The sequence below is a fragment of the Mchenga conophoros genome, linkage group LG13, assembly GCF_057382185.1.
Source record: "Mchenga conophoros isolate Kocher_MC1m ecotype Shallow Benthic linkage group LG13, M_conophoros_male_GT1.1, whole genome shotgun sequence".
Classification (NCBI taxonomy): Eukaryota; Metazoa; Chordata; class Actinopteri; order Cichliformes; family Cichlidae; genus Mchenga; species Mchenga conophoros.
The window spans coordinates 5,913,296-5,940,267 of NC_140538.1; the positions used below are offsets into that span (position 1 = coordinate 5,913,296).

At 41.9% G+C, this 26,972-nt stretch overlaps 1 protein-coding gene and 1 long non-coding RNA gene across 2 annotated transcripts in view; one reads left to right on the forward strand and one right to left on the reverse strand.

The window, feature by feature from the left end:
• Window positions 1-17,224, forward strand: part of LOC146560744 (uncharacterized) — an 86,548-nt gene extending 69,324 nt beyond the window's left edge. Inside the window, exons 4-5 of the mRNA XM_085296172.1 lie at window positions 5,099-5,223; window positions 7,716-17,224. Of these exons, the coding sequence (XP_085152298.1) occupies window positions 5,099-5,223; window positions 7,716-12,007 (4,417 nt within the window). The 3' untranslated portion in view covers window positions 12,008-17,224. The remainder of the gene's footprint in view (window positions 1-5,098; window positions 5,224-7,715) is intronic.
• Window positions 2,096-3,025, reverse strand: LOC146560745 (uncharacterized). The gene is made up of 2 exons (XR_014888017.1): window positions 2,338-3,025; window positions 2,096-2,250 (listed from the first exon to the last, which is right to left on the reverse strand). It is a non-coding gene; the product is annotated as an uncharacterized LOC146560745 (long non-coding RNA).
• Window positions 17,225-26,972: the final 9,748 nt, after the last annotated feature.

Sequence of the window (26,972 nt, forward strand, 5' to 3'; positions counted from 1 at the left end):
ACCCACCGCTGTTGTGTCATCTGCAAACTTGATGATGTGATTTGAGCTGCACTGTGCGGTACAGTCATGTGGTAGCAGAGTGAACTTGACACATTCAAAGTTCAAATGTGAATTAATGATGGCCTTGTATTTTAGAGCCTCACACTGTGTCTCAGTTTGATAGCTCCACTGGTTTACTTTAGTACTCTGTGTAAACAATATGCAAAGTGTGAATTATTACAGGATAATAATGTCACTAATCAAACAGCAACCTGACCTGCTGCATTTTGAAACTTGTCTAACCTCCGAGCACATCTTTTTCATTCAAGAAAACAATTTAAAATCCACAAACACCAAAGCGCTCGTACTGGCCTCGCTGCTGCTCATGTGTTCACGTCCAAAGACATTCCCTGTTTCCTGTGTAGCCCATGTGGTGACCCTCGTGAGAACACATTCAAACTTTTGATATTTCAAGAACTTGTAGAGTACTTTATATAGCTGCGCTTGTTAGTATGTATACCCTCATCTGATTAAAATTATGTGTTTAAGTAACCACGTGAGACCCAAATACAGTACGCCACAAAACTTAAGGACCTGAACAGTAGTTGTAGTAGTTATACCCATGGGTGGCTTCAGAGTGAAGAGCATGGTGACAAATACTAACATAATTGAATAAAACTGTATCAAAACTTATACTTTAGAAAATCCTAGTTCAATCATTTTAATGTCTCAGAAATTTTCGACCTTTTTAAGTTGGTGTAACTGATTATATTTAAATTAACTTGAAGTATTTTACAGATGTGCAGTACCCATTTAGGAAAATTTCACTGTACTTATTTCTATAGTGTCTTTGTAGCTGCATTTGTCCAGTACTATTGTAACATCCAGAGTGGGTGTGTTGGATAAGTTCTGGGTTTGCAGAAGCAAATTATGGGTGTTACGTAAAATATTATGCATGTTCAGTTACTATGTTTGTTCCAATATGTTTACAGTATAGTTGTCAGAGTGGTTAAAAATAACCTAATGTTTGCCCCACACAAGCCTGTAATCAAAATATTGAAAAAATAGTTGACCAACAAATTAAGGCTTTAATTTGAAATATAATTTCCGACTGCACAAAATTAACACAAATATCTACAGTTACTAGAAAGGGGTTGAAAACATCAGATAGGATGCAAAATGAGTGGAAAATATGCCTCAAAATTACCACAATTATCACAACAGAAGCTCAAAATATTGGAGGTGGGTACTTTCTCACGCCCGACTGAACAGGAATGACTTTTACTAAATCAGCCCTGTCCTTTTCATGTAGCTGCAGTGAGTTACGATCATCAGACGGTAGAAATGATGAACTTGCGTGAGCTGGCTTATCCATTACGGGGAACACCCCGCCATGTTTATGTCTGTCAGAGATGATTTACAGCTGCGTGTTAATGTTGCTGAAAAATCTACATATCAGTCTGTTTGTTCATGTGCCAGTGGGAGGCTCCGACATCTGGGACTCTCAAGTGGGCTGCCAAACAGTTGTTGTGCTCACGTGCTGTTTGTCTTTAAAAAAATCCTGTAAGAATAATGATAAACAAACAGAGAGGTCCAAAAACAGATGATGCAGATTTGGCTGCTTCTTGCTCAAAGCGTGTGATGAGAAAGGTTCATCTGGCGAGCTACCAAGCACAAAAAATTGATTTCTCAAAATGTATACGATTGCACACGAATCCACAATTTGAGCTCAAAGCTGCAAGTCCCAACCCGAGCACGCCCACGTAAAGCGAACATTGATCTCTGCCTTAAAATACTCTCTGAAGACATGATCTAACATCCAACTTTTGACTCCATGCATGAAAGTTTTCTTCATGTGTTCCTGGACTGACCTATGTTTGTCTCTCAGCCTTGCAAGTAAAGAAGAAAAGAGAGATCACTGAGAATCTCGTTGGTCACAATGCAATAAAATGCATTTTGTTGTGCTTAACAGGTATTTTCAGAGTGGCTATGAAGTGTTTCTGACCAATCACGCTGCACGGCTGAACCCACTCACTGTACATTAGATTAGATTAGTCACGGTGCGGCATGGCACACCGTGGAAGGAGTGGGGAAGGAGGACCCAGGCGCGGTGCTCTACGTATAGACAGTGTTTATTTACAGAGGGTGATATCAAACAACAATAAATCCCCGTGTTTCTCCCTAGACTCCCGTGTCGTGTCCTCCAAGTGCTCTCTGCTCCCGTGTCTGCACTCCCGGTGCTCGCTGCTCCTTAAGCCCTCCACGCTCCTCCTGCGGGAAACAATAGCGGCAGCAGTCAGGACACTGAACAATGGCAGGCATACACTACACGACCAAAACCTAAACTGGGTAACTAACGTGGAGTCCCAAGCAATGATCCCGCGTCGGTGGGAGCTCCAAGACTCTCCTAAGTAGCTCCCCCGACGAGCCCTGATCAGCGGCAGGTGTGTGGCTTCGGGTGTGGCCAGTCCTTCCGCAGGGCCACACTCCTCAGGCCTGCAGGTGGCTGAGCTCCATCCTCCAAGCATCCCCGCAGACATAAACACACACACTCACATCTACAATCATGGAGGAGAGCAGCAGCAATACCAAAATACATATAATAATAATAATAATAATATAATACATAACTGCTCAGGGATCCTGGGTCGCCCAGTCCCAGGACCCTGACAAGATTAGATAGAACTTTATTAATCCCTCGGGTGGGTTCCTCTGGGAAATTCGATTTCCAAAAAAGCACAGCACCGACAGAAGTTACAGAGTTATACACACACACATATATATAAATACAGAGACAATATAAATAAAATATACGAAGGGGATAAATATAATAAATAGGAATAAAAATAAAAATACAGGTGAATTGCACATTTCAAGTATTGAGTCTATTGCACCGTTGACTATTAACAAAAGTATTGCACAGTGAGGTGAAGAGGCACTACAGCTTAGTTGTTCCCCCCTCCTTTGTCCTCCTGTTTCCCCTCCCTCTCCCCTCCAGAGAGGAGTTAAACAGTCTGATGGCGTGTGGGACAAAGGAGTTTTTAAGTCTGTTAGTTCTTGTCTTTGGGAGAAGCAACCTGTCACTGAACAGACTCTTCTGGTTGTTAATGGCCGTGTGCAGAGGATGCCTGGCATTGTCCATAATGTCCATCAGTTTCTTTAATGTCCTTTTCTCTGCCACTGTCACCAGAGTGTCCAGCTTCATGCCGACCACAGAGCTAGCCCTCCTGATCAGTTTCTCCAGCCTGGATGAGTCCTTCTTTGCTGTGCTGCTCCCCCAGCACACCACAGCATAGAAAAGTACTCCAGCAACCACCGACTGGTAAAACATCCTCAGGAGCTTCCTGCAGATGTTAAAAGACCTCAGCCTCCTGAGGAAGTACAGTCGGCTTTGGGCTTTTTTATACAGGTGCTCTGTGTTGCATGACCAGTCCAGTTTATTGTCCACCCACAGCCCGAGGTACTTGTACTTGTTGACCACCTCCACCTCCTCCCCCTCTATCTGAACCGGCAGTGGACCTGCTCTAGACCTCCCGAAGTCCACAACCAGTTCCTTAGTCTTTGAGGTGTTGAGTTGCAGGTGGTTTGTGTGACTCCATGCGACAAAGTTCCTCACCAGACTTCTGTACTCCTCTTCCTGATCATCCCAGATACACCCCATGATGGCTGTGTCGTCTGCAAACTTCTGAATGTGGCATAATTCAGAGTTGTAGCAGAAGTCAGAGGTGTACAGGGTGAAGAGAAGAGGGGACAGCACAGTTCCCTGTGGTGCTCCTGTGCTGCTGACCACTGTGTCAGACATGATGTCCTTCAGCCTGACGTACTGTGGTCTGTCGGTGAGGTAGTCGGAGATCCAAGCCACCAGGCAGGGGTCCACCTCCATCCTGTTCAGTTTTTCTTGAAGCATACAGGGCCGGATGGTATTAAAGGCACTGGAAAAGTCAAGAAACAGGATCCTGACCGTGCCTTTTCCCCCATCCAGGTGTGAGTGGGCTCTGTGTAGGAGGTACAGGATGGCATCCTCCACTCCGACACCCGCCTTGTATGCAAACTGTAGTGGGTCCTGGGCATGTTGTACCTGTGGTCGGAGGAGGTTGAGGAAGAGCCGCTCTAGAGTCTTCATAAGATGTGACGTCAGTGCCACCGGTCGGAAGTCATTCAGCTCATTGGGCCGGTTCTTTTTGGGGACCGGGACGATGCAGGATGTCTTCCATAGGGCGGGCACTCTCTCCAGTCGCAGACTGAGGTTGAAGACTCGTTGTAGCGGCTCCCCAAGTTCAGCAGCACACGCCTTTAGCATCCTAGGACACACCTTGTCTGGGCCTGCTGCCTTTCTGGGGCGAAGCTTCCTCAGTTGTCTCCTGACCTGATCCACTGTGACACTGGGAGATGTTTGGGCAGAGGGGAGGGGGGGAGATGTCTTGCTGCTGAGAGAGGGATTGGAGGAGGGGGGTGTCATGGTGTCAGGAAGGGGGGGAAGCGAGGGAGGTAGGAGAGTGGGTACATGTATCAGTATCGGCTGTCATAGCCATTTTCAGATTTGCAACAATGCAGTTTGGCTCCTGGCACAAAAGGAGAGAGAAGAGAAGCGTGGCCAAATTGATTTTCAGCTGGATTTCAGCTCTACTCTCCTCTTGCCCTCCTCAATGCTCATCTTCTTGTTTCCTCCACTCTTCATTTTTTTCCTTTCAGTTTCCCATCTATATTTCTATTGTCCTCTTTGCCTTTATTTTTTAAATCTTTCCCTCCTATCTCCTTGCTTCCTCTCCTCTTTGTTTCCACTTCATTTTCTCCTCACATCTCTTCTTATTCATCATTTGATTCTTCTTGTCTCCTCATTTTCTTTTCCTTGCATTTTCTTTCTTCTAACCTTTTCCTCTCCATCTCTTTTTATCTCCCTCTTTCTGATTTCCTTATCTTTTCTTTTGTCATTTTTCTCTCATTACCTTCATCTTTTTGTCTACGTTTCCCATTTTCTTTCCCTTCTCCCTTTTTTCCTTTGTACTCTTCTCTCTTCTCTTCTTTTAATTTATTCTGTTTATTTCATTCTCTGATCTATTGCTGCGTCCTGTTCTCGCGGTCTTTTAACGCTTTGGTCTTTGTATCCTCCTCTCCTTAGTGCTCCCGGTTCTGGTCCCATGTTCCGGTCCACCACCGTGGCTGTCGACTCAGCCGATCAGTCCAGACCAGAGATTGTGCAGAACGGCAGCAATATCCATCCAAGCAACACCACACTGGGAACAAGTAAGAGCTTTTATCCACTTAAAAAGGCATGTACTAGGCTTCTTAAATACTTTATGAGTATGTGTTTGGTTTGGGTGATGAGGATATCACTCTTGATATTGAGGGATTCAATAGCGTGTGGTCTGCTGCAGAATCGCTGAAATATCTCTGTTGACAGCAGACTCTGATGTCAGAGCTTTCACTTCTTTTCCAATGTATAAGACCTGAAATGCACACATATGAGAGGGTGTGGTTTGAGGAGGAGTGGAGTACAACATAACAAGCACCTAATCTGGTTGGTTAGACACTGAATAAAATGATGCTTTAGGGTCTCTGTAGTTGCAGTGAATATTAGGGAAAATTAAGCTATCACTGGAGTTGCTGTAATAAATCAACACAGACATTTTGCCCTGTGTTCAACATTGATGAACCTTGACACACAATTTCTTGCTGTTGACCAACTCCAACCCATCTCAGCAGTGCTGACCTTTGTGCGAATGGAATGGCTTAAGACTCCAGAATAAATCATATCATATGAGCATTTTACAGTTTATATTTTGCTCTGGCGGACACTGGGGTATTTTAGTTGTGCGTTAAGGAGCTTGAGCATAAATGGTGGCATTTACTTAGCGCTTATATCTCTGCTTTTACTGTCCTCTGCAAGGAAGTGGCTTGACTATCATAGTTACGATGAAAAACAAAAATGCTCACCTTAACATATTACAAAGTTGCTGTTCCCAGTAGAACAACACCTGAACTTCAGTTTACCAGGAAAAAATGGGAAGTAAATGTCTAGAAGTTTGGCAAAAAAAGAAACAAAAAGTATATAAAGAGTCCGGGCAAGCCAAACAATGAGTCCTGAACCAGAAAATAAGCAAAGAAGCAGGGATGCTGGAGAGCTACTTGGTCTGGGAGACAGTGAGACCCTTCTCCCAGCCTCCTATAAGCAGGGGCAGGGTAATCCTTAATTAGTCTACCTGGTGGACCTGAGATAGAGGAAACACTGTAGCAGAACAGAATAATGAAAGAAACGGGAAGCAACACAGGTGGAAGGTATATAACTATCGCAACTTAAGATTTCGTATCTTGTTCAAAAATATTTTTCCAACTGAATTTAGTTTCATGTATAGCACCGGTTTTACTGATATAGCACCAAGAATACTTGTCTCAAGGCGGCTTGTTTTGTAAGGTAAAAACTCAAATTATAAATGATCAGATGATCCCAGATGATATGAACAAGCATTTGGTGAAGGTGGGGAGAAGGAGTCAAAGGAGCTTGCAAAGAAAAGCGTCTGGACTTCTTTAAGTTACTTGAAGACGTTTCACCTCTCATCCGAGAAGCTTCTTCAGTTCTAAGGTCAAATGGTGGAGAGTCCCAGTGAAGGAATTTCTTTGTAACAGGAAGAAGTAGAGAGAGAGGAGGTGCAGCCATGAGAATATAGAAGACAGAAAAGATTGTAGCTCCTCATAGAGAGTCCATGAACAACAAAAACATCAGTCAAACTCTGGGAAAGAAAAATACAAGAGTTAATGACATGCTGTGGTAGCAGGGCCTGGAGAAGAAGTAGTCAGTGCATCATGGGAAATCCCCAGCAACCTCCCTATAGCAGCATAACTAAAGGATGCTTCTGGGTCAAGTTGCTTACTATTATAGAGTTTTTACTACTTTTTACTTTACTTCTCCTTTAGTTAAGAGGGAGAAAACTGCACTTGAGATAAGTTATTATTATTTTATTATACTGTACTTGAGATTACAGTATTTTGTCCAACACATTCACAGTGTATGTGAATGTCTCAATAGAAATGCTGTGAGAATAACTCAATAAGATCAAAAGTAAGCAACAGCAACGCGTTCAATATGTTTCCTCTTCTCATTTTAAATTTGAAATCAGTGCAAAAGTTCAAGAAGGGTTGAATTTAAGTGGAGTTGAAGTCCTAAATGCATTTCACTTTTAGAGTAGGAAGACTCATAATTCCCCTTCTAAAATTCAAGCAGTTTACAAACAAGGTTTCTGATGTAGCATATTATAGATCACTTTTAAAGTTATGATTCATCTTAAAACCTTCACTCAACAAACAATTTCTCTAAATCTCTCACCAAACTGACGTATAGACAGACGAATGTCTGACAGCACGGTGAGCCCCATAATGGCTGTAAAAAGATGGATATTACACATATTACACAAGTCTTATTTTTTGCCATTTCTAAGTGAGACACATTCAAATCTGCGCTTATTTTTTCCTAAGTCCATCCTACATCCATAAATCATATTTAGACGTGCTGAAAGCAACAAAAGAGTAATGGTGCGGTACCAAAATGCTCAAAAAAGCCTAAGGAGATTACTGTATAGGAAGCCTTAAAAATGAATGGTATTCTTTGTAGGAAGGGTATTTTGTATCCCTTCCTACTCTTTTCTTTATAGTTAGGTTTGACACATAATCCTGTTATGTTCTACATGTAAATGTAACCAGTGTCAGCTGCTATAATCCTTTCTGTTCCCCTCTCCATCTAGAGTCTCAGATCCCCCGGATACAGCCCTTCCTTCCTCTGGAAACCGCACTCCTGAGCAAAACACAGTGGACCTATGAGCAAACAGACGCCAACAGCACCACAACTACTGCTGCTTCTGACTCCTGCGTGCTTGACAAGACCCATCTGGATTACAGTCAACTGCCAACCATTACACCCAGCATCAGCACCACCCTGACAAACAGTGATACCAACAGCTCTACAGAAAACAGCCACTTTAACAAGATCCCTTGGGCTCATGATTATTTAAGCCATCCCATTACTCCCAATAACATCCCAACAACAGCCTCTGGCGCCACCCATAATGGCTCCATTTTCAACAAAACCACAGTGACCAGCATCAGCAAGAACTCCACCACCCCCTCCATTACTAATACCACCAATATCAGCATCAACAGCAGCAGGGAAGTATGCAGAGCCTCTGACGTCCAGTCTATCCTGAGCAGAGTCCGCCCTGTCTCTTTCTCGCTCCCCAAAAGGAGCTGTGTCCTCTTACACCAATCAGCTGCCGTATTTATCCAAGCAGGGCAGGGCTCTGGCTTGTCAGGGAAGCAAGAAGGTGCGGCAGTGCATGACAGGAAAACAAATCTGGGGGAGAAAGTCACCGATCAGCAGCTCAAATCATCCGCAGACATGGTTGCTGTTGGTGTAAATCACTGGAATACTGGAAACCAGTGCAGTGAGGAGAGTAAAACTGAAACTCGACCCGTTGAGGCTGGAGCCATTATGTCTACTGAGAAAAGAACTGTGGGACTCTCTGGGACTGGAGCCCAGGTTTCTTTATGTAATCGCAATGTGATCAGAGTAGAGGACTCAATTATCAATGGGAATGGAGCCCAGCTCTCCTTATGTAAGGACGATGGGACTGGAGCCCAAGTCAGCAGTGAAAGTGGGACTAGAGCTCATTTTTATTTAAACAGTGGCATTTCAGGACATATTTCTGAAAGTGTAAGCACAGATTCAGAATGCGGAAGCAGCAAAGTTGAAATCCATGATGCTGTGGAAAATCAGACAGATTTAACCCAACCCCAAGAAGTAAAAGATCTGGCTTGTCCTACAACAAATGAGCCTAAAAAATCAATTTCATGTGTTGAAACCACGTCAGCTCAAGCACAGCCCAAGCAAACTCCTCTCCCCAATCCCCAATCTCCCCAGTCAAACTCCGCTCCATCAAAAGAGTCGGCTTCTTTGCCTCCAAGTCGTCCCAAAGAGCCGTTTTGTCGTGTCCTGAGCCGAGATGGTAGCAGGGTTCTTCTGTGGCCAACGGAGATGGTCAGCTACACCAAAACTTCGCCCTCCATTTCCTACAGTGTCAATCCTCTACTTTATGACTTCAGAGCGCATAACAGGGCCAAGGAAGGGGGTGAAAAAAAGAAAGGAGGGCTGGAGGAAGGGGGTGAGAGAATAAAGCCATCTGTGATCAAACAACCTGACTGCCAACAGAGGCAGAAGGATATGAAGGGAGGAAAGGAGGTGAAGATAGATGAAAGGGAAGAAGAGGATGAAGGAGGACAGGCAGGAAATCCTATGGAACTTGTAGCCCATTGTAGCGGTAGCGACGCAGTTCCGGATCGCTCCAGCTGCCATGATGAAAGCGCTTTAAAATTTGTTCCCATTTCTGCAGAAGGCCACCATGCTCCGACGCTAGGCCTTCAAAAATCAGGGAGGAGGAGGAGGAGGAAGAGGAGGGGTGGGGTAAGGAGAGGAATGAGAAAAAGGGGGAGAAAGAAAAGAGGAGAGGAAACAGACAGAAAAGAGTCAGAAAGGGGAAAAAGGATAATAAGCAGTCTTTGTGTGAATCAGATGTTTGAAGGAAAAGGAGAAGACAGGCTGCAAAGAGAGGGCACCGTAAAAGAGGAGAAGAGAGAAAAAGAGCTATTAAGTAATCTTGCAGCACATCGGCTGGTGGGAGGGATAAAAAAGAGGATGAGGGGAGAAGAGAGAAGGATAAGACGAGATCAGACAGAGCAAGAGAGGGCAGGTAGAAATGACGAGAAGAGAGGGGAGCTATTAAGTAATCTTCCTGTGAATCGGTGTAATCGGTGTAACCAGCTGTGTCTGCAGGTGAAAAGGGAGGCCAGCCAGCATCAATCTCAGCAATCAGCCTCCGGGTGGGGCCAGGGGCTCAGAAAGCTCCTCTGCAGGGATGCAGCATGTAACTCAGTGATTAGCCTCGTCCCAGGGTCTGTTATAGAGATGCCATGCTGTCCTGCAATTACACCCGACCCTGCTCAGAATGACAGAGAGATGGGGGTGATACACAAAAATACACAAGCAGGGAAGGAGGACAGACAGGGAGATGAGGAGCAAAGGAATCTGAGTAAGGGAGAGATAAGCGCTGCTCCGAAAGCTGAAGAAAACGCATGTAACCCAGCGATTAGCTGTCTTCCTTTTTCCTGTTGTGACACTGCAAGCCAGGCAGAAATTTGTCTTGTTCCTAAACCTCACAGAGAAACAGCATGCAAACCAACGATTAGCCTTGTCCCTGCTCCTTTTAGAGAAACAGCGTGCAGTCAAAGACAAACAATACCTGCAGGACACAGCAATCTTGTGTCAAGCCCGACCACATGCTGCTCTGCCCAACAGACAGAAACAGAGCCCAGACTGAGGCCGGCCTGTGTAGACATGACCCTCCCTGCCGATGCGCTTTCAGAGGAAGGGATGTCGAAGAGAGCAGCAACAGCCAGCAAGAGGAAGAGCGGATCGCCGGAGGCTGGGGCAACGCCGAGGAAGAAACGGAAAAGGGGAAGGAGACAGGCGAGGAGAGTCGCTAGTGTTTTAAGGCAAGACGGAGCTTGCACTGATATGACTTCGGATTTAAACGAGGGCGAGGCCTGTTGCATTCAGGATGGTAACGAGGCGCTTGAACTCAATAGCAAGGACACCTGCAACACTTCAGAGGACAAAACTGTTGACTGCCATTTGCTCTGCAGGACAAAACACTCTCTGTGTTCAAATACCAGGGAGGGTAACACCGCTGACAAACTCGATAACTACTGCAGCTCTGATGACAGCAAATTCAGCAATGCAGACGCTAATGACTACAGCCAGTTTAACGTCGGTCCCTCTGGAGGCGAGGAAAAGGTGAAGTGTTCACCGGAGAAACCTTTTAGTGACTGTCATACCAATAACAAACCCAATGACCACAGTCAGGATGATGGAAAGGGCACCATGCAAAATAAGCGTGACAGTTCTGCCATCTCTAGTGCTACTTTTGAGAAAGACAAAAGTCTTTGTCATGGTCACGTGGCTAAAAAAGCCAGTGAGAAAACTGCAGACACACCTGTGGATGGCTTTTCTGAAGATTATTTTGCCTGTAGCACTAATAACAGACACACTGACCACTGTCAATGTAAAAACACAGTGAATGAAATAGAGTCTAATGACTCCAAAGCCAATGACGCATTTAGTCATAACTGCGATTACAGCCAGAAAAATAACAAAAGTGACCACAGCGAGGAGGAGAAAGCCAAATCTCAGTGCCACATTCGACACAAAAACAGCCTCTCTGATTCAGTGATTGATTACAAAAGCGGCGTAGGGATTCAGCAAAGTGTTGGAGGTGGAGCCGATGATATTGACGGTGGTCAGTGTGACGATTTTAACGGTAATCATGTCACTGATTGTAATCACTGTGCTAATGCTGTGAATGAAGAAGTTGCACCCGTGAGGGAGCAGATGGAGGATGAAAGCGGTGTGGAGAAGGAGAGAAAGAAGGAGGAGGAGAAACAGATGGAGAGGAAAAAGTTGAAGGAGAGGCACGAAGAGTGGGAGAAGGAATGGGTGAGGAGGAAGGAGAAGGAAAGGGAGGAAAGAAGTAAGGAGAGGGAGATAGATTTTGAACCTCTCTTCCCAGAGAAGATGCCCCGCTTTCCTCATCGCCTCCCTCCATCGTGCATCCACCTCCATCCTCCTCTCCTGCTCCAGCCATCCTTTTCATCATCCTCCTCTTCCTCTATCTCCTTCCATCACACCATCATCCAACATCACCTTTCCCTCCTCCCACCCGCACCACACCTCCCCGTTCCTTCCTACCCTCATCTTATTCCCTCTTTCTCCCCACATTTATCTCCCATCCCTCCACCACCACCTCCACCACCACTACCTCCTCCTCCCGCTCTTACTCCCACTTTCTATGCATCTTCTCCCATCCCTCTCCTGGATGCCCCTGGTCCATATCCCTTAGCAGCAGCATTTCACCCTGTGCAGAGCCACCACCCATCTCTGTACCCCACTCCACATCCAGCAGTTTTGCCCTTGCAGTTATTGTTCTGAAAAAGAGGAACAAAAAGAAAGAATTGAGAGTGGTACATGTTCACATTTGTGATACAAAAAATTACTTGTCAGGTGGGTGCAAACAGCTTTGGGTGTCATCGCTTGCATACTTTTACTGTAGCTGAAATGTGAGGAATTTCAGGAACTCTTGAGTAAAAACACAAAACTGATCCTTCTTAAAGTCAAATCCTCTGGAAAACTTCATCACCGCGTCCAAACACTCAAGCACTGATTCACACATCTGAAAAACAATAAAGATGGCTAATTATCTTCATCAACTGCAATCCCACTTGAAATGAGCCTCAGGTGTGCAGCCAGCGGGATCGTGGTAGGGATACACAGCTGGGCTCGTTTCCCTCAGCAGAAATCAGTCAGAGCTGCTGTTTTGCATTTTAAGCTGGCGATTTGCTCATGAGGCACGTTAGAAAATGTTGTGACTTTAAAGGATGAATTCACCCTCGCATGCTCAGATTTCTTCAGTCTGTCATCGTAGATGTGCGGGAATTTTTCTTTAAATTAATTTGTATGTTCCGGGTTGCTGGCCATCAAGAGCTGATGGCATTCAAGATTTGCACAGGACAACAGGAAGTTGTTTTTCCCAGAATGGGTTCAAAAGAAACCCAAAGTTCTAAAAACATTAAACACGCAATTTTTTGCTACTTTGCTGTTTTGCATAACTAGAAAGCTTCATCGTTTAACAAATACGAAAGGGTATTTTCTGGTTAGATTTCACTAACAAAATATGAGTCTGTTGCCACATTCACTTAGTTTAAACCTACATGTTTTTATTCTTAAACTATACTGGAGTAGCTCTGTGTGATTCACTGTTCAAAGGACCCTGTTTAGTACTGTATAAGCATCCACCATTTAACAGACAGGAAAAACACATCCACACCATAATGAAACAAACTTGAAAAATCGTAGATATTCTAGACAGAATCTCAGATATTTGTATAGAACTAATGGCAGCAAATCCTCTTTAACTTGGAGCTAAATAAAGCGCAAAATTAAAGGAGAACTCCACAAATTCTACACATCAAAGACTGTTTACAGGTCTTGTGGAGTTGCCCTTGAGTCAACTGGCTGGGACTAAAGTTTGAAACTGAATAAAATCTGGGGGTGTGGAGTTTGGAAAGAACTGAGCTTAGCAGCAGGCACATGTAGCCCATTCCTCATCGCTGCCTAAAGCTGTAGGCTTGGAGCTAAAGGATCCAATGCTAGCATAACATACCCAAACCTTGAAGTGCACCATCTGCAGTCACTCGGCACTGTGGGTAATGTAGGAATCAGAGTAAGACAAGGAAGAAAATGTATGGAATTAAAAAAGATGATATCTCTTTAGTCTGCTTTAACAGTAAATTTGCCCATTGTGGGTCCAGCAGAGTTAATATATGCTAAAATGGTAGAATACTACAAGACTGGCATAGTAATAGACAGATAATATGTTCAGGGCGTGAAAGCATAAGTAGGCCGAGATAATGTGAACACTATCTAGTCAGAATAACAGGAAATTTTCAGGGTCCAACACGATGTGAATGCAGCATGAGCCAAAAAAAAGGTCTCTTAAGAGACTCTGTGTAACAAAATTGTCTTTCTTTCTCCTATCTTTCAAAATTATGTTTTCATTTTACTGTCCAGTACAGCAATAAAACAGATGAATAATGATTTTCAGGAAGTGCAAAGAGAAAAAAAAACCTTCTTTGAGAGAGGTTTTAAAAGTGCCAATTTAGGGAGCCAGCACATGATGCAGCAAACACATCTGCGTTTGCTCAAGGATGAGCAGATTTCCTGATGGTAATTCTAAGCTGATTTGTTATTACCTAGAATTGACTTGTTGTTACCTAATGTCACCAAGGACTGCCACTGGCCTGTGGGTCGCCCTTTGAAAACCTTGGCTCAATGAGATTTTAAAGCAGCAGAGAAAGATGTTGGTTTCCCTGTATTTAGAGATGAGTGTTAGGGATAACTGCAGGTCGCAGAGCAGTCTGTATGTACACCAATCAAAGCTTAACAACAGGTATCTCGGAACCAAGCATCAGACAAGTTTGACCCAGTCGTGTGGGAAAGAAACACAAGAAACACTTAAGAGCAACCTTGCAGATGAATTTGTCTAGAGTTTACATTGACATCTGAAATTACAGAAAAGCCATGTCCTAAATCCTACATAGCAATAAAGTGATTAAATTTATTTATTTGTTTATAAGTAAATTTATAAATGTATCAAAAATATAGTCTTTGTTTTACGTTGTATTACCCTATAACTTACAGTACTAAATTTTAAAAAAGGGGGAGGTGTGAATAGCTGGAAAATCAGTGGATAACACGAACACAACTTACAGTAAAATGTAAAATGTTAATGATTATTTTCTATTTTCTGAATCAATATAGGACTGCTAATGCTGCCATTACAGCAAAAGCCATTGATTGTAAATAATAGATGAACAAACCCACAATGATTTCACATAATGCTTTGTAAAATCTTAAAACCTTGACTGAAGCGTTTTTGGCCATTGCCAAGACTTCATACTAAGAAATACATGCTCACATGGCAGCACTTTGTATATCTATTATAAGGTAGCAACTGTGCGCTCCCTCAGCTACATTAAATCCTACAATTTTGTAACTGAAAGCATGATCTCACTCAAAAATCGCAAAACAAATGGAAATGTGTTGAGCACATTCTGCGCTCTCTCTGTGACCCCGACTGTAATTCTGTGCAGCGAGTTCATTAATCCACTTCTGCACGTAGGAAAAATTACTTTCCTGTTTTCCACAACACGCCATCAAAGACAGATATTTCTGCACTTTGCAACTATAGCTCCATTTCTCTGTGTCCTATGCATGCATGGTTGTAAAATACCCCTTGTCACACTTTATTATTTATATTCTGGCACTGGCTAAATCAGGAGTGGGCTATGCATTTTCCCATGGGACCACACGAGACACAGTGGAAAGCTGCACCAATAAGTTGAACTCAATTCTTTTCAATATTCATTTAAGTCTTTACAAGCCTATTGGTGCACCCCTCCAGCAGACCCAACGTCTCTTGTGGCCCCTTGGAAAGTTAAATTGCCCACCTCTGGCCTTAAAACATACCCTGGTTTATGAACTGTTTGACTCTAAATGCAACCATAAGTTACTAAACGAACGACATGTTGTATTCAGTAAGGCTTGAAACTAGCTATTGAGATAATAAAATAATCAGAGGTCATAAATCAGGTGAGGATTAGGGTTGTTTTACCATATACTACCTGCTTTAAGAAAATCCAACGTTTCCCCTTTTAGACCACGAAACCACGTCCATCTTTTATATACTATCGTCTATGGTATAACATAAATTGTGAGTCTGTACTGCAGTGTGTCTTTAGGCTGTGACGGCTGAACGTCAGAACAAAATGTTAAGTTCAGAAATAAGCCTTTGCTCTTTGTTTCTGATGAACTGGCTCCAGCGTCTGACCTTTACGCTTGACGTTTTAGACTGTTGATTTTCTCCCGTCTCACTCCACTGCAGCTGAACTACAAACATCCCGAAGAGGTGGTTAACTTTGCATTTAGTGACTCACCCATTTAGGCCTAAACGCACACAATGAGTGATTTAGCACGCCGCAGGACACAGTTGACTCCAACAGGGGTTTTCCCCATGAGACAGAGCCGCGATGAAACGTAGAAAGATGTGAGGATTTGACTGACAGGTAATGAAAAAATAACCATTTTTTTAAATTAACACTCTCACCCCTCTGTTGTCACTCACTGGTTGCTTGTTGCACTTTGACAGGTGATTTTCCACTCTGTGGTGTGTGACAAAATAACCCAAGCGCAGTCACATCATTTCACTCAAACGCAGGATGTTCAAAGTGTTCTTTCTTTTTCTATCTGAACAACGCCTCAGGGTGGATTTTTCCTTTAAAGCAGAGGGATACGACACAGTACATACGGAAAAGGCGTAGCTCTACCCTTATTCTTTGTTTAAATCTATCGCATTTAAATGATCTCGGCTGAAGTGCAGGAGAAATTTGTCTCAGATAACAAAATGCGCCGCTTCTTCGTAAATCCGGAGAGCCGCTCCCGACTGCATGACACTCAGACTTTCAGAGGCGTGAATGGCAGGAGTAACGAGGAAGGAAGAGCGGAGAAACGCCCACACCTACTTACACATTGTTTTTCTCTCGCTCCTCTGAAGCTGAACATCTGGCTGCGATTGCTGTGGGGCATCACTGGCAGCACCTATTCATCTCAGCGAATATGGATTATTCTGGTGCAGGCGTCTATGACAAAATAAAAACAAATAAAAATATGCATTAAAATTCAACAACAGGAATCAGTTTTTGTGGGCAGATTGGCATCCTTATTCTCACTAAAATCTTAAGGCATGCTCTGTAAAATATATTGGTCTTATTGATCCCAGAAACTTGAACGCACGCAGACACACACATACACACACACACACACACGCGCGCGCACACACACAGCTTAATAGGAACAGTCTTTGCCTGCCTTGCCTGCTCTGCTGTTTTTCCCAGAGCTCATCATTAAGTAAATGCTGCCTCCTCACCTTTGGTAGGTTAGACATGTCTCTGCAGTGACACTATAGGTGCCTGCGGTGACATACATGCAGCTTACGAACAGTAGCAAACCTCAAAACTTATTCCTCTTCTTGCAGCAGTGTGTGCAAGAAAACATGAGAATTATAGCTAGTGTGATGACACAGCAAGGTGTCCTCTCCTTGTAGCCGTGCACCACACGGGGTATGAAACCATATGTTCGCTATGAACATAGGTTTTCTGTATTATTGTGATAAACTGTGTACATTAGAAAAGAAGAAAAAAAAGCTGTTATTAGATGTATTTTTGTAGAGAACCCTCAGTTGAATGAGGCACAGTTTTTGTATCATGTACTCTGATGCTATTTTAGCTAGTAAACAAACCCCCACGCCCACCTACTATGTCCTCTTGTTGAGCTGTTGTGCACACTGTATGTTCTTTTAAAGGTCCGGTCATCAATTAATGGGTTCGAAAGGCATTATTTCAGTTTCTTCAGAAAGCATTTTATCCTGTTTTGTCTTGAGATCTGATAAACTAATATTTAGCTGATTTGTTTGTGTAATCTCATTTCTGCAAACTCATATTCAATGATATTACCCTGCTAATATAATAGATCTAGTAAATCCATTGAGAAAAACGAATTACTCTGAAAATGGAAATAAATCAGTGGACTTGATATCAGAGTGTCTTGTTGTCACTGTTTTTCTCTTCCTTTGACTTGCTTTCATAAGCCCAGTCCATGAAACTGTGAATCGATACCTTTTACCACCACATCCCTGTAATTCCCCCTGCCTGTGAAACAATAAAGAAAATGAAGACAAAAAGAGTACAGCGCTCATTTCGAAAATATTTTAATAATTTTTCAAACTTGGATCGCAAACTAGGGGCAAAAGCATGCCTGGGAATTCATAGATTTCCCTCAGATGATCCGTGCTTGCTTTGGGATTGAGACCTTATGCATGTGTGGCTGTGTGTGCATGTGTCCAGAGGGCCCACCGACAGCTGCGACCATCATGTTCAATGACTAAAATAGCAGCAAAATTCAACATGTTCAACACCTTGGGCTATGTTAGTGTGTACATGCATACAGTGTTTCCATCTGTGTGTGAGCGTGTTTAGGGTATGGAAGTAACAAATGCAGCGAGTGTGACGATTCAAGTTCACCTCATTACTGAATCAACGGTTCTCAGTAATTTGCTTCAGTGACCTTTAAAAACCAACAAAGAAACTTCTGACATTAAAACTCAACCATATGGAATTAGTTTCACAAAGAGTGCGTGTGATCTTTCGGCCCTGAAGTCAGCTTCTTACAGCCTCCGTGATTTGACTTTTCTCCCCGCACTTGGCAGAAAGGGTTGATGGATGTCTCGAGTCAGGCAGGCACTTTATGGTGAATGAGTTAATAGACTTCGCGGTGCATCAGCGGCACTACATTATGGTCCACTTCCTTTGCTCCAACCACAGAAACTACTCAACAATGTGTTAAGAAAACCTCAGCAGTGGCTCATTGTGCACAGGGAGCATGGAGAGTAGGTTGAACAGAAACTGCTGTTTTCACTGTCTTCAGGCTCAATTAGAAACAAAATATGTTGAAAAATGCATATTTTCTGACAAAAATAAATTCTGTAGCAGAAGCACTCAAAGCTAGAAAGCCGCTCGCGTCCTGTAGAAATATTTATATGTAAGAGATTTATATGTAAAAATGTTTTTACCAGGAACACAGTAAATTGCCAGTTTTACCCAGTTAAATTCAGATTCATTCATTTATAATGTTGTGTGTACGCAATTTTGGGACATGTACAAATGTAACCAAATGCTTCCTTCTTTGTGTCTGACACACCAGATGGCTGGTCACAGAAATCCTGCTTGGAAACAGTTTGAAAAAGGGCAGGCACTTTCAAAAACATAACTTGCTGATTATTGGGCAAACTATCGTTCTATCAAGCGTGAAGAACACTGATGATGAAAAACAAGCTGCAGATATTTCCTTTTGTGTAGTCTAACACAAGCTAATCACAACTAAACCAAAAAAAGAACTATAAGACAGTGCTTGCTAAAAAACACAAACACTTGCGTCATTGTATAATAATATATCCATAGAAGGCATTAACACAGAGTATATTTGTTAAACGTTTGTCAGGTGTATGGATGACCCACCCTTCTACCACTGGTGTCAGCAACCCTTACCATCAGTTTCAAGCAATTCCTAGTGAAACAAATTCAAACTAAAACATATTTGAGCCTTTTTGTTAAGGTGAGGTGCAACTAATAATTTTAACTTGATAAAAACTTTTAATGATTTCCATTATCTTTTAGCATGCTTAGGCCTACTTTGAAATGCAATACCTTTGGAACTATGCAGGACACTCTCTTTGTGTGCAAAATAATTAATTTACAAGTAGCCTACTTTGAGAATACTTCAAAACTAGTGATGTTAACTGCTAATTCTACTTACTTGCACTTGCAAAGTCATCTTCATGTCTTTGGTTAAATGTTCTGTCATTGTTCAAAATAAGCAAACTTTATCTAATAAGATCAACAAGTACTCATTGTACCTAACTGGGTAGTTAGCATATTATTAGGTCTTCCTTGGCACCTTCATAGGAAGAACTCCAGAGGACTTATATCATATGTGCCATGAGCTAACTTCAACCAACAATACCACCAAAACATAGGACGCAGCATGTTCAAAAAAGAAATAATGTCAGTTTGTGCACAAAAGTCACTCCAATGAATCACTTTAAAAAAAAAAAGCCAGATGTTTGGGCAAACCATCAGTTTATCATGTTCATGTAACTTCAACCTACTTGAGTAAAAGAGAAAAGCCCGCGGAGCTGTAAAAACTTTGAGAGCATGTGGTTAGATAGTGCTTCCCGTCTTTGCTAAAATAAATAAATAAATAAATAATTAAAACATTGTGTCGGAGTGACTTTAATGTGCAATCACTTTCCAATGACACTTAGCAGGTGTTTGGCTTCGCCATCTTTCTACTACAATATTTACGCCCATAGCTGAGATTTTTTTAGTACGTACGTTGACAGAGAACAGAGTTCTGGCCCACCCTTCTTTACAGTGCTAGTTTCAGTAGATTACTTTTAATTAAATAATGCCAGCAAACCTCAATCTCAAAGTCCTGCTACTGCATTTTAGTCAGGTTGAGGTCTGAGCTTTGATTGGACCACTGCACAACTTAATGCATAAACCATGCATATAAACATTTCATGCACAAATCAGTAATGTATTAATATTTTCATAACTGAATTTGTTTGTTCTCTACAAAAATTATTATTATTAATATTATTTACAGTTTTTCAACCATTACCAGCCAGAATCATGATTCTACTTCTACTTTGGTCTCATATTTTCAAAGAATATTCTTCCAGAAAAAGTGGCTTGTTCAGACCCATTCTTCCATATTGTTTTTTGGTAGAGAAGAGCCTTCAAAACTGTCCATACTTATTCATTCTGTCATGAATTCTAACATTTAACATGCTAACTGAGGCCTGTAGAGTCTGACATGTAGCTCTTGGGTTTTTTGCTATTTCTCCAACCACAGTCTGACCTTGGGGTGAATTTGCTGACACATCAACTCCTGGGAAGATTATGAGATGTGTTAACACATACCTGAATGCTCCAGACCAGCAAACTCACCAAACTTCTGCTTTTGCAGAGGTGGCCACACTTGCTGATGATTGATGAATCAAATGTATTTGATTAGCAGCAACTGGCTGCTATTTACTATAAGTGAGATCTTGAAGAAAAATCTTAATAATTCCAATTGTCCTTAAGTATTATTGCACTTATCTTCAATGGCAAAAAGTGCTTTTTAAATAGGGAAAAACATTCATTGTCATACTGCTTTATCCTAACAAGATAAATTAAAGACAGTTGCTGACTGAGGAAAGGAAAACAATTGACAAGCATGCTTGTGGTAAAGGCTACAAGACACTGACCCACCAGACTGATTAAAGCAGGGTTTGAGTGGTGAATTAAAAGTCTTCAAGGTTGCACAGTATGTGGCTTTCTGAGGGAAAGTGGGCTCTGTGGAAGAAAAATCCTCACATTTAAAAGAAAAACATAAAAAACCCAACTGGAGTTTGCTAAAATGCATGTTGACAAGGCTTCTGGGAGGATGTCACTGGAACAGATGAAACAAAATTAGTGTTTTTTGTCACTTCAAGTTTCATAAGTCCTGTGTTCATGCAATGATAAAAAGAGAATCTGTCAGAGAAGAAAAACAGCACCCCTACTGTGAAACACAGAGGAGGCTCAGCTGTGTTATCTGGTGTCTCTGGAGCAGTTGGCTCAGGACACAAGGAAATCGGAAAACTATCAGCCCAGCGTTATAGAGTCTGCCTCAGTTGTAGGTCATGTTCCCTGCATACATGGATGAAAAACAAAGACTAATTGTTATGAATTGCCTTGCTATGACGCATGATATTAATCTGATAGATCCTGAATGAAACAAGCTGAAACTCACAGCTAATAAAAGGGCACCCATCAAGCCTGGTGAAGGATTTTGTTTAAAAGGAGTGGGCCAAATCACCAGCTGAGAACTGCACAAGTCTCATTAACAGCTACAAAAAGCAATTTATTATTTGCTGCAGCCTCCACTCTCTGTTTTCAGTCCTGCCAGATTTTGAAACCTGGCTGCAGGGATTTGCCTCTGTTCAGCAACGAGAGTATCTATAAGGTCAATTGCATTTTGGCGATAAGAGCGGGTTTACAGGCGGCGATACAGGTCATTGTAAAATTCTTGGATGGGGTTAAAGGGTTGAGAAGGCCAAACCTTTTCTTTACCTGACATGTGGCACAAGACGCATTGTGATATTGAAACAGGAAAAAAGCCTTTTTCACAAAATTGGAAATGCCATCATGTCTTAATTGTCATTTGATTTCTCTTGATTTCAACAAAAATTTCTCAAGTCCAGACATTAAAAAACAGATCAAAGGTTCAAAAAAATTTAAAAAAGAAAGGACTGGATGACATATATTGGATGTGTTTGGTCCATTTTGTGTAAAATGTCTTTACGATTGCTAATGTGTTTTACATCAAAAAGCTGCTACAGTTACGCATATAAGCAGGTCTGTTTCCATTTCTGATGCAAAACGTTGTCTGATGTTGGTAAAGATGAGCTCTAACCAACTGAGCCAACTGGGCAGTGCTGGAAAAGCACACAGAAGAATCTTATGTTCGGAGGGCAGAGAGTTGATTGTTATGCACTGCGACAGTACTGAGGCCTATAATTACCAAATGTATCAATTTATATTTGCAGAAGGGAAAAATATGTTTGCGCAACAGGGCCTTTGGCAGTCACGGGCCCCTACGCACATGTTTTGTCTGTATATATATCAACTAACAGCTCAGCACACGAGTGTAAGGGAACAACACTTTAAAATCTGTTGACAGGTCAGAGGTCTACATATTTCACATAGAAGACGTATAAAGCCTTTTGATGCTCCAGAGGGAGCTGAGCCAAGTCTCATAAATTGCTGGCTGATGCTAATGACTACGAGCTTGAAAACAATCTGGAAGTGTGACGTCAGAAAAAGTGAGCCTAGCAGACGGCTGTAGTCTGAAATTCATCTCTGCTTGAGGCTACATCATCCACATGTGACATGGAATGTGTCAGATGAAAATTTACATAGCTACGACCCTGAAGCTCGCATCTGATTCAGATATTATGGCACTGATCAGTTGTTATTAGTAGCAGGCTGTTATTATGCAATTTAATCAGCCACAAACGGAGAGACACACAGGCGATGTAAAAACTTCTAGAGATCATGTTAAGAAGTGCATGTAAAATATGAGCAGTAAATGTGTTCAGACTCAGTCAAAGTAAAAATAGGAGAGCAACCTCTTTGCAACTGGGAAAAATGAGTGATTGTTTGGTCGCTGCACTGAATTATTTTGGTGTTGGAGACCAGTTGCTAGAAGTCGCGGTGGTCACTAAATTGTGTGCAACAGCTTCAATCTCTGGGCGACTACTTTAGATTACAAGGCGAATGCACAGGTTGCCTGGTGGGAGGCATCAAAACAGTGGCAGTCGAATTAGACTGGTAGCAGACAGACTCTCTTTTACTGCTGGTTTACTCTCATCTTGATTCACCAAAGTGGCATTGAACATCACAACCAACTGCAAGTGGTCACAAATCTGGATCCCTGTCTTTGAATCAATCATTTTAATCCTTTCACGCCAAGTGTATCATGTAGATTTTTACATTTTTAAGAAATAAATTGCAAAAAAAGGATGCCTAATGTAGCACACATAAGACAAATTAATATTTAATTCTTTTTTTTCTTAAATTTGTCAGGAGGTTCAGTAAACACTCCATTTTCAAAAAAAAACAGAAAAGAAATTTTAGCAATTATCTCATGGTTCAGCCTTTAAATGTTGAAGGCAAGGACTCATTGAACATGGTACAATAATTTTATTTGCACTGCATCTCCAACCACTTTTCCATGGTGTTACTGTACCCCACCCAGGGTGGTTTTAACTCAGGAGGTAGAGCAGGTCATCTCCTAATGGGAAGGTTGGTGATTCAATCTCTAGCTGCTCCAATCTCCAGTATGAATGCCTAGCCAAGTATGGCCAAGTATCCTTGGACAAGATACTGAACCTCATGTTGCTCTCTGATGTGTCCACTGGACTATGACTACCATAAGCTGGCAAATGTGCCTCTATAAAATGTGCTTTGAAATTCAGAAATTTATGTGTTTTAAGTGAAGAGATGATCTTTTTACCAAAACTAACAAAGTTAGTTACCACTAACTTTTGATGCCTCACCTAATCAAATATCTTGTGAAAGGAGTAGTGGTACTTAAAGAAGATGAGCTTAAATACCCTGGGTCAACCATCTAAAGTAATGATAAGTGCACAAGAGAGGTGAAGAAGAAAGTGTCGGTAGGGTAGAGTGGGTGGAGACGAGTGTCAAGGTTGACACAAGGAGTGAAAGGGAAGGCTTAGAAGATAGCAGTGAGACCTGCTTTGATATGTAGTTTGGAGACAGTGGCACTTACAAAAGACAGGACGCAGAACTGGAGGTGGCAGTAGATGAAGATGTTAAGATTTCTCAGTGGAAGTGGCTAGGATGGACATGATTAGAAACAAATAAATCAGACAGCTCGGGTTGAGCAGTTTGGAGACCAAGTTAGAGAGGCACAGCTGAGACAGTTTGGATGTGCAGAGGAGGGATGGTGGATATTAAACAAAGGATGTTGAATATGGAGCTGCTAGGCAGGAGGAAAAGAGGAAGATCGGATAGATTTAGTGATGGAGGACAAACACAGGGATGGTGTGACAGAGGAGAATGATAGGAATAGGGTGAGATGGAGTCAGATAATCTGCTTTGATGACCGCTAAAGGGAGCGGCAGGAAAAAGAAGTTGAGCGGACTGAAAAACTTCCAGCCCTCCAGCATCCAGATACGGCTTCTTTTATTTTAAACTGAGAACACACCATTCATTTCTACCATTCATCTGTTCAGAAAGGCAAAATGACCCCACAGAATGTGATAAGATGTGATAAGAACCTTCTAGTAGGCAGAGGAGGGTTCCAACTCACAATATGGGACTGATAAAAACCATTTAGTGGATTGATAACATTTTCAAACAGAGTGCTGCTGTTCACAGAAACTGTTAGCTATATTAGCTATTGAAGCAGATGGGATTTTATTATACTGGAAAATAATAAATACATATCAAATTCTGTCAATAGAGCACCATAACAAGGGTACAGCATAATATACCCCAGCTCATAGCTTATAGAAACTCGGCAGAATAATAATACACAGAATTTAGTTATGAGCACTGAATGCTGCTCTCTGTCTGCTGCATTGTATAATCTAATACATGTGAAAAATTTAAACACAGACATATAAAGAGCAATTTTCATTTTTATAGAGATGGATTTGGCGCTCTTGATGATGGTGAAATATCACTCGGAGGATAAATTTAGAGAAAAACCTCAAGACTGAAAGGTGGCTTGCGCTTTTTTTAATGTATGTATTTATCTTTGCTGGGCTGAAAGGCTCTATGACTCCGAGGAACATGAGACTCCCCATCCGTTCTGTTTAGGACTTTAAGCTTATTAGCATCCTCGGCTGGAGCTGTGGGTGGTAAATACAATTTCTCCTTTTTTAAAGAAAGTGGGAAGTTATTTTACTTTGTCTTTTACGGCTACATTTATCTGAGAAGTATCTCTTCGAGCTGCTCTGCAGGTTCTGATTTGCTGGGGTTATAAAATATGTCCTCGATGAAAATTACTTTTAGACATTATCTTAAGGGTTTTAGAGACTTACCTCAGCCAGTGAAGGAGCATGTAATCCTTCCTCTGGTGGGTCTTAAACATTTTATCTGTAGCTTTGGCGATTTTTATGCTTCACTGTGTTAATTTCTTCAATTCTGACAGAGACTATTTGAATTAATTTTACTCCTAATGTTTACCAAGAAAATATGTCCTTAAATGACTTCTGTTTGTAACGAAGGCTTATACCATTGTGGCATTACTACATTAACTTCAAGGAAGCAGAACAACAGTGGGATCCTCAAGGCATTACTCTGCCTGTGTGTGGTGCACCGACACACACTGGGATGGTTGGTAATGGCTAAGCAGGATGGGTGAATGTTTCCTCTCACAGGAAGTCAAGACTCAGAAAGCCCCAAACCACAGGGAAGCAACAGAAAGCAATAACATTTGTTCTAACATTTTTGATCACTCCTGTTACTGCAGAAATGGGTCATGGCTGCCAGAAACTCATCAAACATCTTGTAGTCGTCTGAGTCAGTGGAATCTCTGATGGGTCTTTCTCACCACGCTGTCAACATTGCTCTCCAGTTTCAAAGCTGACAGTATTTTAGCGCTGAGGAACTTAAAAAGTTTTTCTAGCCTTTCCACTTTTCTGCTCATTTAGGATGACTGATTGCATCTCATTTCTCGCCTGGAGTTTCTTTCTCAGTGTTGCTCCTGTTCAGGCGAAACAAAAGGTTATTTCGGATTGAAAACCTCTCCACTGTGCTTCAGTGCTAGCTATGCAAAGTGATTCATTATCTGCAATCAGCCCAACAACAGCGGCATTGTCTGTGAGCTTAAACAACTTTACAGACTCAGCCTGATAAACACAACCAATTGTGCAGAAATTACAACGGAGGATGGCGGAACAACCTTGAGCAGCTCCTGTGCTCAATAACCAACTGTTTTAAAGCTTCATCAAACACCTGTTTTCTTCTCCATAAGAAGCCTAAAACCCAGTTACACAACGTGTGGCACAGAGTCAAATCCAGCCTGTCTGAGAGTGCAATGGATTTAAACTGCTCTCCGAAAAAAAGAGAAATCATTAGCAGAATCTTGATTTTGCCATGATCGACCAAAGAAGCTGGATTGACTTGTTTTTTTTTTGTTTTTTTTTCAGTTAAACGATCTATTTCCTTTAATGAAAACATTTGGGGATAAAATTAAAGACTGAAGGGCAGTTTGGATTTCTCATTTAGTACTGACCCAAACGTGCAGCTACATTTATTTTTGAAAATTGCATTTGTGGTCATATTCTAAGTGAGGACGAGACACTAATCTATTCAGATATAGTTTTTTCGGATGTAGAGAGCACCAGTGTGACACTGCATTATGGGTCATTAGTAGCCTTAATGGTGCTAGGCTCACGATGTTCTTCAAGTCTCTTTATGGTGTGTCGTTTAGATTTAGCCAGCCCTTAAAGTTAATGGGAAGATCAGGTTAATGTTCAGTAGTTTCTGACTGGGGGAGGTAATGCATTTTGCTGCTAGAGAAAAAAAAAAGTGAAAATAAATTCCTCAATGCCATCAAAAAACGTCGGAAACATCTCTCAATATTTTTACTAGCGAAGCGAAACAAACTGGGGACCAAATGATCTGTCGAGCAACCAAGAATTACTGCTGTCACTGAGTGTCATAACGAGGAGCTTAAAAAAAAGACAAAAGGAAAAATGTCTGAAGGGCTGCAAAATGTTCGTCGGCTGCAAGAACCAGACAGTAGAAGCTGTTTGATTATGTGACTGGCAGAGAAACTAGGCAACTATGGGATTTGTGTTTGCCTTTGATGCTATTTCATGTTTCACTTTTAAGAGAGAAAAACGCTTCAAGGATGACTTTTTTTGCAGGGGAACCTTCCCGAATGAACAAGTGCGAAGTGTTTTTACCCCCGCCATAAAACCCTCTCAGAAAACCCACAAAGTTAATAACTTATGAATCACTGCCTGATTTGACATTAAAAGGCCTATTATGTTTATTTTCTGGTCTAAAGCTTTGCACATACCAGTGTTCAAAATAATCCATATTTCTTTCATCTTGGGGTTTCATGCAGGCCTTCGATTCATCTTCTGTCTGAAACAAGCCACTTTATCTCCTGTCCTTTAAGGCCAGTCTCCCCATATATGTGCCTGCTTCCTTCT